The following is a 14,497-nucleotide window of genomic DNA, read 5'->3' as shown; positions in this document are numbered from 1 at the left end:
TACATATTTTTGGCCTTTAAACGGCCAAAGAATCATCTCAGGTCGGAAAAGAAAAAAATGGCCAGAGGACAGAAAAGAAGGCAGGTGACCAGACTAAACCTGTCAAAAAAACACCTCCACTGTATATAAAAAGACTGTGAGAAAATCATCTTATCTATGATATGTCCTTAGCAGAATGTCTCTCATAAGGTTGCCCTAGAAAGTGAAATATAGCTATACAAACTGAGATACAAAATGGTAACATTTCATAATTTAAATGGTGCTATACTAAGATAATCCTGAAAACCTTATGGAGACACTTCAACAATTCTAGGTCAGAGCTGCATGTCTAGCACCAGAAGAAAAGACAAGCGGAGTTACCCACAACATCTCAGACCTCTATTTTTATCCTTGAAGTTATTTAGCAATTAATTACTACAAAAATGAGCAATGGAGGCCCTGGCCGGTTGGTTCAGTGGTAGAGCATCGGCCCAGCATGTAGAAGTCCTGGGTTCAATTCCTGCTCAGGGCACACAGGAGAAGTGCCCATCTGTTTCTCCGCCCTTCTCCTTTCTCTCTGTTTCTCTCTTCCCCTCCCACAGCCAAGGCTCCATTGAAGCAAAGTTGGCCTGGGTGCTGAGGATGGCTCCATGGCCTTCGCCTCAGGTGCTAGAATGGCTTTGGTTGCAATAGAGCAATGCCTCAGATGGGCAGAGCATCGCCCTCTAGTGGGCTTGCCAGGTGGAGTCTCTCTGCCTCCCTGCTTCTCACTTCAGAAAAATACAAAACAAAACAAGAAAAAGAGCAGAAGTAGACCCCTACAAACTGTGCATTCACTAAATTCAGTCATTTGGATGCTTGATGAGGCTGCAATATCCAAGGTCATCCACTCACACAGCTGGCAATGGGTACAGGCTGAGAGCTTCACTTTGACCAGCCTTACTTCTTGCTCAATAGTCTTTCTCAAAACATTGTGGCTGGATTCCAAAAAGAGAGTTCCCGACGCGTGAAAGTTAGTATTTCAGCTCCCTCAAGGTTAAGGTGTTATACAGCTTAACTTCTGCCGCATTCCATTAACCCTAGCAGATCACAAGACCAACTCAAATACAAGGAAGGGAAATAGGCCCCACCTGTTGATAAGTGGCATAGTATACATACACATGAAGGGGAAGAATATAAGGCAGCCATGTTTGGGGACTACCTAACACACATACACTTGTACAACTAAAACTAAATGAAGTTTATAAGAGAAAGTATGTAATGGTTACATCACTTGACAACGAAGCAAGAATAATGAAGTAAAAAGTAGGATAGCATATGCAAAATGCTTTTTAACTGTTTTCAGCAATCATTTTAGTCTCTGTATTATTATTTTGAGACTATTTGTACATAAAGCAAGTAATTATGTATTCTGATTCTAAAATCCCCAAGATTTATGAGAACCAGAAATCTAAGTATGAAATAAATGATGTACAGATGTAATACTGAAGGGGCTAAGTAAAAACCCTGAATTTGAATTTGAGATATCAATATGTTAATGGGTTAGGTCAGGGGTAGTCAACCTTTTTATACCTACTGCCCACTTTTGTATCTCTGTTAGTAGTAAAATTTTCTAACCACCCACCAGTTTCACAGTAATGGTGATTTATAAAGTAGGGAAGTCACTTTACTCTATAAAATTTATAAAGCAGAGTTACAGCAAGTTAAAGCATATAATAATAATTACTTACCTAGTACTTTATGTCAGATTTTCGCAAAGTTTGGCAGAATAAATCTTTATAAAACAACTTACTATAGTTAAATCTCTCTTTTTATTTACACTTTGGTTGCTTCGCTATCGCCCACCATGAAAGCTGGAACGCCCACTAGTGGGCGGTAGGGACCAGGTTGACTACCACTGGGTTAGATGATAAAAGACAAATTGCCAGAAAACCTAAAAAGCAACATCTAAAATATACTGTCTATAACAGACAAACTTTAAATATGAAGGCACAGGTTGAAAGTAAATAAATATAAGGGATATATATTTTTATATATACACACAAAAATATAAAATATTTTTATATAAGATATAAGATACAAAAAAAAAAAGATGTCATCTGAGCAACAGTATCAGCTACCTTGATTTAATCGATATTATAACCAACAACTGCCAAATACATATTCTTTTCAAGAGCACTCCACCCAAGTAGAATATATGCTGGGCCAGAAAACGTCTCAGTAAATTTAAAAGGACTGAAATTATATAGAGTATATCCTCTGACCACAATAAAATTAAATCAGTAGTCAACAATAAGATATCTAGGATACTCCAAGAATTTTGAAATTGCACATCACATTCTTTTTTTTTTTTTTTTTTTATTCATTTTTAGAGAGGAGAGAGAGAGGGAGAGAGAGAAACAGAGAGAGAGAACGGGGGAGGAGCTGGAAGCATCAACTCCCATATGTGCCTTGACCAGGTAAGCCCAGGGTTTCGAACCGGTGACCTCAGCATTTCCAGGTCAACGCTTTATCCACTGCGCCACCACAGGTCAGGCAACACATCACATTCTTAAATAATCCATAGGTCAAGGAAGAAATTGCAAAAGACGTTAGAAAAACATCAAACTAAATGATAATAAAAATACAACACCTTAAAATTTGAGGAATGCAGCCCTGGCCGGTTGGCTCAGCGGTAGAGCGTCGGCCTAGCGTGCGGAGGACCCGGGTTCGATTCCCGGCCAGGGCACATAGGAGAAGCGCCCATTTGCTTCTCCACCCCTCCGCCGCGCTTTCCTCTCTGTCTCTCTCTTCCCCTCCCGCAGCCAAGACTCCATTGGAGCAAAGATGGCCCGGGCGCTGGGCATGGCTCTGTGGCCTCTGCCTCAGGTGCTAGAGTGGCTCTGGTCGCAATATGGCGATGCCCAGGATGGGCAGAGCATCGCCCCCTGGGGGGCAGAGCACCGCCCCTGGTGGGTGTGCCGGGTGGATCCCGGTCGGGCGCATGCGGGAGTCTGTCTGACTGTCTCTCCCTGTTTCCAGCTTCAGAAAAATGAAAAAAGAAAAAAAAAAAAAAAAAAAATTTGAGGAATGCAGCTAAAGCAGTGATTAGAGGAAAAGTTATACTTTCAAATTCTTATATTAGAAAAGTCTAAAACTAATCAGCTCAAGTCTCACCTTAAGAAGACAAAAATGAAAAACGAAGTAAATGTGGAAGGCAGCTTCTAACATGGCTCCCAAAGATCCTAGTCTCCCATAATATTATGCTTTTGTATAATCCCTTCCCCAAGTAGGAGCTTAGCCTACTGACTTCCTTCTAACAAGTAGAGCATAACAAAAGTCAAGTATACTTCTGAAATTAGATTTTTAAAAGATCCTGGCTTCCACCTGCTTGCCTTCTCTTGCTCTCTCACTTGCTGCCTCTGTCAACTGCCATGTTATGAGCTGCCCTGTGGAAATGAGGAGATCTCAGTTTAACAAACTACCAGGAGCAAGTCTGGAAGCAGATCCTCTCTCAGTCGAGCCTTCAGATAAGACCACAGCTCCAACACACATATTAACTAAAGCCCAATGAGAAACCCTGAGCCAGAGAACATAGCTAAGCCATGCCTAGACTCCCGACCTACACCTGGAACTTTGACCCAGGGAAACTGCAAGATAGTAAATGGTTGTTATTTTAAACTAAGCTTTGGGTTAGTTTAATACATAGCAATAAATAATAATTAGTCAACTCTAAATAAGTAAAAGGAAATAATAAAGATCAATAATCAATTAAATGAAAACTAACAATAGAAAAAATTAACAAAACTGAAAGTTGTTTCTTTGAAAATATCAACAAAATTGATAAACCCCAGAGACTAATCAGAAGAAAATACAAATTACCAGAATGAAAAATAAATGTTTCTCAACAACTCTTATGGACAATATAATAATAGTAAGACAATATTATAAACAACTTTATACAAACAAACTTGGCAAAATAAATAAAATGAACAAATTCTTTGAAAGAGAGAACCAAAATTGACAGTTAAGAGAAAATCTTTTAGCTCTCTATTTTAACAATTAAATTCATTAATAAAAAGCTTCCTCCAAAGAAAATTATGGATCTAGATGGTTTCATTAGGGGATTCTACCAAATATTCAAGAAAAATTGATGGCAATGTTCAAAAAAACTCATTCAGATACAGAGAAATGAGGCCCTGGCCAGTTGGCTCAGCAGTAGAGCATCAGCCCAGTGTGTGGATGTCTCGGGTTCAATTCTTGGCCAGGGCACACAGGAGAAGCGCCCATCTGCTTCTCCACCCTTTCCCTCTACTTTCTCTCTCTCTCTCTCTTCCCCTCCCGCAGCCAAGGCTCCATTGGAGCAAAGTTGGCTCCGGCACTGAGGATGACTCTATGGACTCCACCTCAGGCGCTAGAATAGCTCCTGTTCCAACAAAGCAACCTCCCCAGATGGGCAGAGCATCGCCCCCTAGTGGGCTTGCCAGGTGGATCCCAGTCAGGCACATGCGGGGAGTCTGTATCTGTCTGCCTTCCTGCTTCTCACTTCAGAAAAAATACAAAAAAAAAAAAAAAGAAATAGAGAAACAAACACTTCCAAACACACTTTATGGGAGCAGCATAATCCTAATGCCAAAATCTGACAAAGACATAGCAAAAGATTAAAATTACAGACCAGTATTTCTCATAAACTTAGATGCAAAGCCCTTAAACAGAATATAATCTAGCACTAGACAAAATGGATGGTTAACATCATGACCAAGTAGAATTTACCCCAAGAATGCAAAGTTGATTTAATATTTCAAAAATCAGTGTAATACAACACTATAAAAGAATAAAGGAGAAAGCCCACCTGATCCTCTCAAATATATATGCAGAAAAAGCTCTAGATGAAAGTTAACACTTTTTCATAATAAAAACACTCAAAAAACTACTAGTAAAGAGAACTTCCTCAATTTGATGAAAGCTATGAAAAACTTGAGGCTAACATATATAATGGTGACATATTAAACATTTTTCCTTTAAGAGCTGGAACAAGGAAACAATGCATGCTCTAACCACTTTTATTCAACTCTGTCAAGAAAAATACAAGGCATAAATGTATCTCTATTTGCAGATAACATGATTCTCTATTAAAAATCCCAAGAATCTACAAAAGGGCTACTAGTCATAATTTGTTCTACAAAGTTAATATATAAGTTAATCATACTAATAGCAAACATTTAGAAAATATTTTCAAAATCTATTACATCAATATACATCTTTGAAAAATTAGAAATAAAAACATGAAAGACTCCTACATTAAAAATTACAAAAAAAAAAAAAAAAAAAAACGGGGGAGCTGGAGGCCTAAATAATACTAATGGATTGTATGGATTGGAAGACTTTATATGTTAATGACAGTTTTCCCCAAATTGACCTGTAAGATCAGCATAATACCGATCATAATTTAAGCATGCCATGTTGTAGAAAATGTCAAGTAAATCCTTCCATTTCAATGAAAATTCAACAGACCTAGTAGATTCAAAGCAATCTTGAAAAGGATGAGCCAACTGGGAGTATTTATTCTATCAACGTCAAAACTAATTGCAAAGCTACAATAATCAGGCATGTAATACTGGCATAAAAACAGACAAAAAACAAAACCGTAACGTTTTCAGTAAGAAACATGTATCTTTGTGAGCTGGATATAGGTGAAAGTTCTTATCCAACTCACAGATCACAGAAAGCAATAACTATAAAATATGTATATAACGAAAGTGAATTTAATTAAATCAAAATTAAAATGTTTGTTCAAAGGACCCTATTAAAGAAATGAATCAGCACATTTATCTAACAAAAGACTAGTATGTAGAATACATAAAGTACTCCTGAAACTCAAAAATGAAAGATAAACCCGCCTGACCAGGTGGTGGCGCAGTGGATAGAGCGTCAGACTGGGATGCCAAAGACCCAGGTTCAAGACCCCGAGGTCGCCAGCTTGAGCGTGGGCTCATCTGGTTTGAGCAAAAATTCACCAGCTTGGACCCAAGGTCGCTGGCTCAAGCAAGGGGTTACTCAGTGTGCTGAAGGCCCACGGTCAAGGCACATATGAGAAAGCAATCAATGAACAACTAAGGTATCACAATGCACAGCGAAAAACTAATGATTGATGCTTCTCATTTCTCCGTTCCTGTCTGTCCTTGTCTATCCCTCACTCTGACTCTCTCTCTGTCTCTGTAAAAAAAATAAAATAAAATAAATAAAAAAACAACTAAAAGAAGCTCCTACACCAGCCAAAGTTAATTTAAAAAAAAAAAAAACCCAATAAGAGAACTTTATCCAATAAGAAAAGGGCAAAACGCCCTGGCCGGTTGGCTCAGTGGTAGAGCGTCGGCCTGGAGTGCGGGGGACCCGGGTTCGATTCCCGGCCAGGGCACATAGGAGAAGCGCCCATTTGCTTCTCCACCCCCCCCTTCCTCTCTGTCTCTCTCTTCCCCTCCTGCAGCCAAGGCTCCATTGGAGCAAAGATGGCCCGGGCGCTAGGGATGGCTCCTTGGCCTCTGCCCCAGGCGCTGGAGTGGCTCTGGTCCCGGCAAAGCGACGCCCCGGAGGGGCAGAGCATCGCCCCCTGGTGGGCAGAGCGTCGCCCTGGTGGGCGTGCCGGGTGGATCCCGGTCGGGTGCATGAGGGAGTCTGTCTGACTGTCTCTCCCCGTTTCCAGCTTCAGAAAAAAATACAAAAAAAAAAAAAAGAAAGGGCAAAACTTCATAAAAAAACATATAAATGGCAAATAAACACAAGAAAGTCTTTAAAATTAAGCTCCCGAAAAATGCAAAATAAAACCACAACGAGATACCACACACATTCCCATCAGAATGGTTAAAGTTAAAACAGCTGAGAACATCAAATGTTGTGGAAGATAGGGAACCAGCGGCACTCCTACAGGTTGTTGACAGGAATGTAAAATGGCACATCCACTTTGGGAAAGGAAACGTTTGGCAGTTTCTTGTAAAATTGAACATTTACCTATCCTAATGCTTAGCAATTCCTATTCGAGGTATTGGCCCAGGAAAAAGAAAACCCACATTCACAAAAAGAATTTTACAAGAATGTTCATAACAGTTTTACATAGAACCAGAAAAGCCTAAGGGTCTAACAACAAAAGGATAAAGTGTCCAACATTCATCTAATGAAATACTTACTCAGCAGTACGAAAGGTGTGTCACAACATTGAAAACATTATGCTGAGCAAAAGAAGGTTTATAGAAAAAGTAAATATTGTATGATTCCATTAGATGAATTTCTAAAACCAGCAACTCTTAATCTATAGTGAAAAAGTCAAAACGGTGTTTTGGGAGAATGGGAGGAGCAAGAATGAGGGAAGGGACAGGAGGGAATTTCTAAGGTTATCCAGATTTTCTATAAGGGTTTGAGTTACACAAGTGTTTGCATATGTCAAAGTTCAGTGAACATACACATAAAAGTTGTACAGATTTTACATTAAAAGACAAATCTTACCAGAGGGAAATGGGGTTGGGGGTGGAGGGTAGTAAAGGATAAAGGGGTCAAATATATGATGACAGACTTTGGATGGTGGGCACACAATACCAATACAGACAATGCATTACAGAACTAAACCTATATAATCTTATTGACCAATGTCACCCCGATAAATTCAATTAAAAATCACATGCATATTGGTATACCTAGAGGAAGCTGCTAAGATACCTGCAATTTACGCTGACATGCATCAAAAGAAAGATAAATTGCTAAATAAAGAAAAATATAAGCAGATAAATATGTAATAGGTATCATATAGTATTTTAATTTATGTAAACATTTCTCTATTGTTGATCGGTTTTGCTGATTATCAGTTTTTCACTGTTAGAGATACTTTTGCATACAAATAGCTTATTTGTTCTTTAAAGCATTTGCTTCCACATAGTGGATCATTAAAGCAAAAGTAGAGACACCTTTGCATATCTTTCTAATTAAAAGTTCTATGTGAACTTTTAAATGTGGTATCTTAAGCAAAGCATAAGGTTTTAAGAAAACACTAAGTAAAAGATATTCCAAGTTGTGGCCAACAATTTTAAACCCAGTAAGATATTTATGAAACTAGTTCCTTTTCTTCCATGACCAAATTAGGCCCATCTTAAGTTCCGAGCAGGACGCTTGCTTAAAAGTATAATCAAGTACCTACCTTGCCAGACAATGAAAAGTACAAAAGAAGTTTCACTCTAAGACTGAGCATTCTCTTGATGTGCAAGTTTAGAGGACATGATATTTTTTACTAAGAACTGCATTGGTCCAGTGATAAGGAAAAAAGACAAGCTTGGTCATGTTGAAAAATCAGAAGAGACAAGAATGAGTCAGATACCTCTATATGGTTAATGTATGTTGCTGTAGATACCACCCAAATTAAAAGGAAGCAGAAAACTGCCATACATACCTTGCTGCTTTTGAAGCAGAAATATCTCATATAACCTATCCTAAGCCACGTCATATGTTAATGAACCACCAGGAAGCCAATTTCAAAATGTATTTAATTTAAATACTATGAAATCTCAAAATAGAATGTTTTGTTAAAAGCCCTTTTAAAAAAAATAAATAAATAAAAGGCCTCAGTTGAACCTTTCTTTAAAAAGAGACATCATCAGAATATAATGATCCTTTAACAAAAATATGTCATTACACGGCACTGAACTGAGGAGATGTCATCACTCTAAATTGATCCTGTTTATAAAGTTTTGACTGCTGTCCCTTGAACAATGGAATATCAGGATCAAGGATCTTACCTGTAGAAGAGAAAGTCTTACATAAACTCAAGTTAACAATATAAGATATAAGACTGGGTCATTTTGATATAGCCATCCTAAGAAGGCATTAGAAATAGTATTTTGAGAACTGTATCAACAATGGAAACTCAAGATTATGTTTCTAATTGTAGATAGAGTAATTCCATTATTAACAATGTCTCTAAATCATATTTTAAACAAATAATTATCCTAGTCCACAATGAGATAGGAAGGATTCTTAATTGTGCTGCTGGAAGCAATCCTGGCTACTCTTATAGTAATATTTAAACATTCATAGGGTTTACATATGACTTCATATTATTTCTCAGATCTTAAAAATGTTTTTGTTTCATTCTATAAAACTGTAAACTCATTTTAAAATGGAAATAAAGACATTAATTAACATTCTTCCAATCTCCACTTGGCTAGCTAGTTTGGGCGCATCTTTTAAATACCTGCTTAAAAATCTCTTTATTTGGAAAGACTTCTTTATGTTCTAAAACAAGGACAAGAGCTCCTATTATCTGCTTCAACAGACAGCATAATGTAATTTTCCTATTACTTTAGGTTACACACACTTTGTGGGTGTTGGGCAAATAAGTTTGTAAATATGATTTTTTATGTTAGCTCGCTTATAGTTTGCATTGGGGGCTGGGCAATGACAGATACAGTGGTCTGTGAGGTTGCAGGCTGCCATCCTGATTGGGAGGGGCCACTGTCTTGCTAGTGTTTACTCAAAGGGAGATTCTGCCCCCACCACGGAGAGGTGCAGGAGAATTTCTTTTTTCTCTTCTCCCTGATCTCTTGCCCTCCATGGGAAAAGCAGGTTTTCTTGTGGCTTGCCTGTCTTAGTGAGACACCAATAAACAGAATGGCCCACCATTCTCCGACTCCGCTGTTTCTTTACTGTCTGCCCTAGTTCAATGAGAACATGCATGTGAATGGCCACGATGGCAGCAGTGGCCCCTGGCCATACAGTGGGGTTTCTTTTATTATTGCTCTTGTTTATTAGTTTTCCCCCACTAGACTGTTAGCTCCATAAAGCAAAGACTATTTGCCATTTCAAAATTGTGTCAGTATTTAACACCTGATTTATAAAATAAGTAACAAAATATTTGTGGAGAAATGAACTACAAGTTTTAACTTTTCCATCCAAGGGATTATACCAATTCCCTAACTTTAAAACAGCTATCCCTGCCTGACTGGTGGCAACACAGTGGATAGAGCACGGACCTAGAATGCTGAGGTCCCAGGTTCAAAACCCCAAGATCCCAGGTTTTAGTGCAGGCTCATCCAGCTTGAGCATAGATCCAGCTTGAGCATAGGGTGGCCAGCTTGAGTTTGGGATTATCAACAAGATCCCAGGGTCGCTGGCTCGAGCAAGGAGTCTCTGGCTCTGCTGGAGGCACGCCCCCCATCAAGGCACATATGAGAAGCAATCACTGAACACTGTCCTAAGGTGTTGCAACTGTGAGTTGATACTTCTTACCTCTCTCCCTTTCTATCTCTAAAAAACAAACAAACAAACAAACCCAGCTATTCCAGGACAATCCAATGACTAGCATTTCAACCAATAGTCAACTGAAAATTATTTTTAACTACTCAGCCTATATGTGATGGAAAAGACTAGATTTAACAAAGCTTTAATGATATGCACATATACATGAAGTATGGTGAAGTGATTACAGGATGTCATATTTTTATACCAGGAAGTTTTACTGTTTTTGTTTTGTCTGTTTTCCACAACTGAACTAATAAATTGTTTTTTCTATAAAAGCCAGTTTAAGATTAGGTTGTCATGGCCCTGGCCGGTTGGCTCAGCAGTAGAGCGTCGGCCTGGCGTGCGGGGGACCAGGTTCGATTCCCGGCCAGGGCACACAGGAGAAGCGCCCATTTGCTTCTCCACCTCCCCCCCCCCCCTCCTTCCTCTCTGTCTCTCTCTTCCCCTCCCGCAGCGAGGCTCCATTGGAGCAAAGATGGCCCAGGCGCTGGGGATGGCTCCTTGGCCTCTGCCCCAGGCGCTAGAGTGGCTCTGGTCTCGGCAGAGCGACTCCCCCCCCCCCCAGGGGCAGAGCATCGCCCCCTGGTGGGCAGAGCATCGCCCCTGGTGGGCGTGCCGGGTGGATCCCGGTCGGGCGCATGAGGGAGTCTGTCTGACTGTCTCTCCCCGTTTCCAACTTCAGAAAAATACAAAAGAAAAAAAAAAAAAAAAAGATTAGGTTGTCATAACTACAACATAAAATTACAGGACTCTAGCTTGTCTTCTAGTTTATCTGGGTACACATAACACTCTAAAAGCAACTTGTGACAAAAAGAAGTGATTTGAGAGACAAGCTCTACTTTCTGTGTGATTAGTCCTAAATAAGTACATTATTACACAAATAAATACACAAGTATCATCTGTGTTTACTTACAAAGCAGTATGCTGAGGAGGGACAGGATTTGTGAAACAATGTTAAAATAGTCAAATTTGGAATAAACTATGCAAAAATAAACCACCTCGGTTAATTTATAACACCAGTAGCAGACCTTCATTTGGCCTAAAGAAAAAGAAACGTTATTTCATCTAAAATAAGCACTATCCTTGAGCAAATATCTAGTTAGATGGAAGCCTGTTTATGATACAACTCACTACATTCTCAAAAGTAGTGTCCACTTGTCAAGAATGGATCCAGAAATCTAATAATGATTTTCTGTGTTTCTCATATTGTTGATCATTGCCACAAATGAGTCACAAACAGCATTTGCAAAAAATAGGATATAAAATATTAGAGTACAGCACATGTAGTAAGGGAAAGTTTTGTTTCCTGAAACCTTTGATTCAGTTTGTTTGTGTGACAATATAACATGTTTTTAAGTATAAGCTGCAATAAAAAATGTGTGAATCTACTCTTGAAATACATGTCTCCAATTACTTCCTTCCCCCAAAACTAGGAAAGCAGAAACTCTCCATCACAATTACTAAGAAAAATGAAAAGTGACACTACCCAGGTATAGCTAGGTTATAATAGTTTAAGCTTAATTTTACAAGCTCTAAAATGAAACTGAAGTTCAAGTCCAGGTTTCACTACTTTCTGTGTGAAATTTGGACTTATTAAAACAGTATGTGGTTCACTTTTGTCATCTGTAAAATAATATCTTTCAAGTTGTGGTAAAAATAAATAATACATATAGTAAGTTCTTAACAAATGTTTTACCATTGACAACAAATTGAATGCATGATACATATAAGAAATATAGCAGGAAACTTAACAGGAGATATCTTTGGTTTGTTATCTTTGATGTTTGTGTGTATGGTGCTTTTTAATTCTGCATATTTGTGTCCTATATAAATCACATAATGAATATATAATATGTAAATTTCTAATGTAATGTTTCTGATGTGTATAGCATCATAATCTTTATTTTTAAATACATCAGTAGTAGCTATCTGGGCAGTGAGAATATGTCCTTTGTTTTTGTTTTCTATATCTGCATTTTGTTAAAAAAATATACTAGGTGTTTTTAAAAGAAAATAGTCAACTACTGGCTATAAAAAAGAGAGAGAGAGAGAGAGAGAGAGACAAAGATAAAGTATGTGGTCCAGAGTTTAGGAATCAGCACTTTTTTTTTTTTTGGAGAACTTATATGCCAAATGCTTCTCACTACGCACACAACCTTAGTATATAATTTTGCCCCTGAAAAAACGAAGGGGAGGCAACTGAGATGAGCTAAACTGTCTGTTAGACAACTAACAAATAGCAGAGTCCAAACCTTCAAAGCCTACATTTCTTCTATTATCACATAACATCAAATATTCTTCTCCAGGTGTTTCATTTAGGGATAGTTTAATCTACTCAATTAGACTGTAAACTTGAGAAAGGGGAAAACTTTCACAAACTTTCACTGTCTTACTAAGACTAGGATTGAGCTTTAAACACTTGTTGAGTTCCATTCAACTTCTTTTGTTCTTCTAGACTGTCCTCATGGGACATACCTTTGTTGTAAAAACGAAATAAACTAGCAAACAAATGACAAAAACCACTCTAAGACTGCCCAAATCTAACTTTATTCGTACACACTCAGTACTGAAAAAGTTTTCGTATACCGATATCCAGAGATCACTACCAAAGGGATTTGGGAATGAGTAAAAAGAATGGATTCCCACGTTCCCCTACCACGCCCCCGTCACCCCGGCACTTATGAAAGGAACCTCTAGTCTTCCGGTGAGGTGCTCAAGAACCATAACCACGCCCCCATTTTGTTCCATCCTAACTTGTTTTCCTTCCCTACCACGACCCCGGATCCCCAATACCAACACCCTAAAAAAGCAATTCAAAAGTCTCTGACCTGCAGCGAAGTGCAGGGGAGAAGACTTCCGGCCGGCCATGTCCTTAGCATTCACGTTTGCCGCGTCCACCAGCCTCTTTACCCGGGACACGTCCCCATTGCGGCAGGCCTCCAACAGTTCCCGTAGGGCCCCGCTCACTGCCGGGACCCCTGGCCCAGGTCCCGCTGCCCCAGGCCCCAAGGTTGCTGTGGTACTAACTCCGGCCGCCTCGGGGCTCTCCGCCAAGCTCGATCCAGGGGAGGACGGAGAGGAAGATGAGGAAGAAGTCGGGGAAGAAGAGGACGACGGTGAATTGTTACTGCCACCGCCGGCTGGGTTGGGATGGACCCCAATGGCAGATGAAGCAGAAACCGCCGGGACCACGGGGACGGCGGCGACGGTACAGATTGTGCTGGTGGTATTGCAACAGCTGGTACTGTCAACCGGGTCCGGGGATCGGGGCCTGTCGGGCGGATCCCGACTGCCATCCCCCTCCGGCAGCGCTAGGCCGTGCCGCGGGGAGGCGAAGGGGGCCAGGCCACCCGCCGTGGGGGACGATGGGGTGGTCCCCGGGGCCAGACCGGGGCTGAGTGGTGGGGGAGGTGGTGGCGACGGCGCCGAAGCTCCCGGGGCGGGCTGGAGCTGTTGTTGATGATGGTGGTGATGATGCTGAGAGCGACGCGACGCCGCCATCTTCGGACTCCCCCAGCACTGTCACTGCGGCAACGGCCCCACCGCCCGCTTTCACTTCCGATTGCTGGGCCAATTAGCATCCAGCGCACAGGAAATTATGCTGGCAGAAGTGGGAGGGGCCAAAGAGAAGGAGGGAAGCATTGGGAGCTCTGAGAACGGCCTCCGAAGGGGGCGTGTTCTTGTGGCCGATGGGCGGGTTTTGTGAGGCCTTGGCGGGCCGGCTGGGGAAATTTGAAAGCTGGAACCCGCCTCTACCTAAATGAGGAACTTTCCACATTCCTCGCTTTCAGCTTCCTTATCTTGTCCTGCCCGGCTGGTTCCAGATCTCCTTCAGTCTTTCTTATCTTGCCCCAGATCCTGCTATTCAGGTGTAACTCAGTTCAAGAAGAGAGTGCGTCGTTTTTCATCTAGCAAGTGGTCTCGTCTGAAAAATGGAATACTAGCTACCTCACAGCATTGTTAGCGGAATTCAGTGAACTAACTTATGCAAAGCATTGTGTCGTTAATAAAGCACAACTATAATTAACCCACGGGTAATTTCTTTTTTCATCCCTTTATTCTTCCCCTGCTATCCACTTGGTTTCTGTAGCCCTTCTCTGTAAGTTTTCTCACTCTATACTGTAAAGCCAGTAGCTACGGCCACCATCAGAGCCACCTGGACCATGCAGGTTCACATTTGATTCGGACAGATAGTAATGAAGCAACGGAGCCAAGAACTGGTGGGCCATTATCTTTAATCCTAGCTCGCACCTGGAGG

The 14,497-nt window shown here is 40.5% G+C and overlaps 1 protein-coding gene and 1 non-coding gene across 2 annotated transcripts in view; one reads left to right on the top strand and one right to left on the bottom strand.

Moving 5' to 3' along the window:
• The window catches only part of TNKS (tankyrase), a 204,668-nt gene extending 190,430 nt beyond the window's left edge, over nucleotides 1–14,238 (bottom strand). Inside the window, exon 1 of the mRNA XM_066380270.1 lies at nucleotides 13,068–14,238. Coding sequence (XP_066236367.1) covers nucleotides 13,068–13,740 — 673 coding nt within the window. The 5' untranslated portion in view covers nucleotides 13,741–14,238. The remainder of the gene's footprint in view (nucleotides 1–13,067) is intronic.
• Nucleotides 6,301–6,376, top strand: TRNAS-GGA (transfer RNA serine (anticodon GGA)). Its single transcript has one exon. It is a non-coding gene; the product is annotated as a tRNA-Ser (tRNA).
• Nucleotides 14,239–14,497: the final 259 nt, after the last annotated feature.

Source organism: Saccopteryx leptura, chromosome 4, assembly GCF_036850995.1.
Source record: "Saccopteryx leptura isolate mSacLep1 chromosome 4, mSacLep1_pri_phased_curated, whole genome shotgun sequence".
Lineage (NCBI taxonomy): Eukaryota > Metazoa > Chordata > Mammalia > Chiroptera > Emballonuridae > Saccopteryx > Saccopteryx leptura.
The sequence above is the reverse complement of the archived record's forward strand: the minus strand, read 5'-3'. Positions and strand labels throughout refer to the sequence as shown.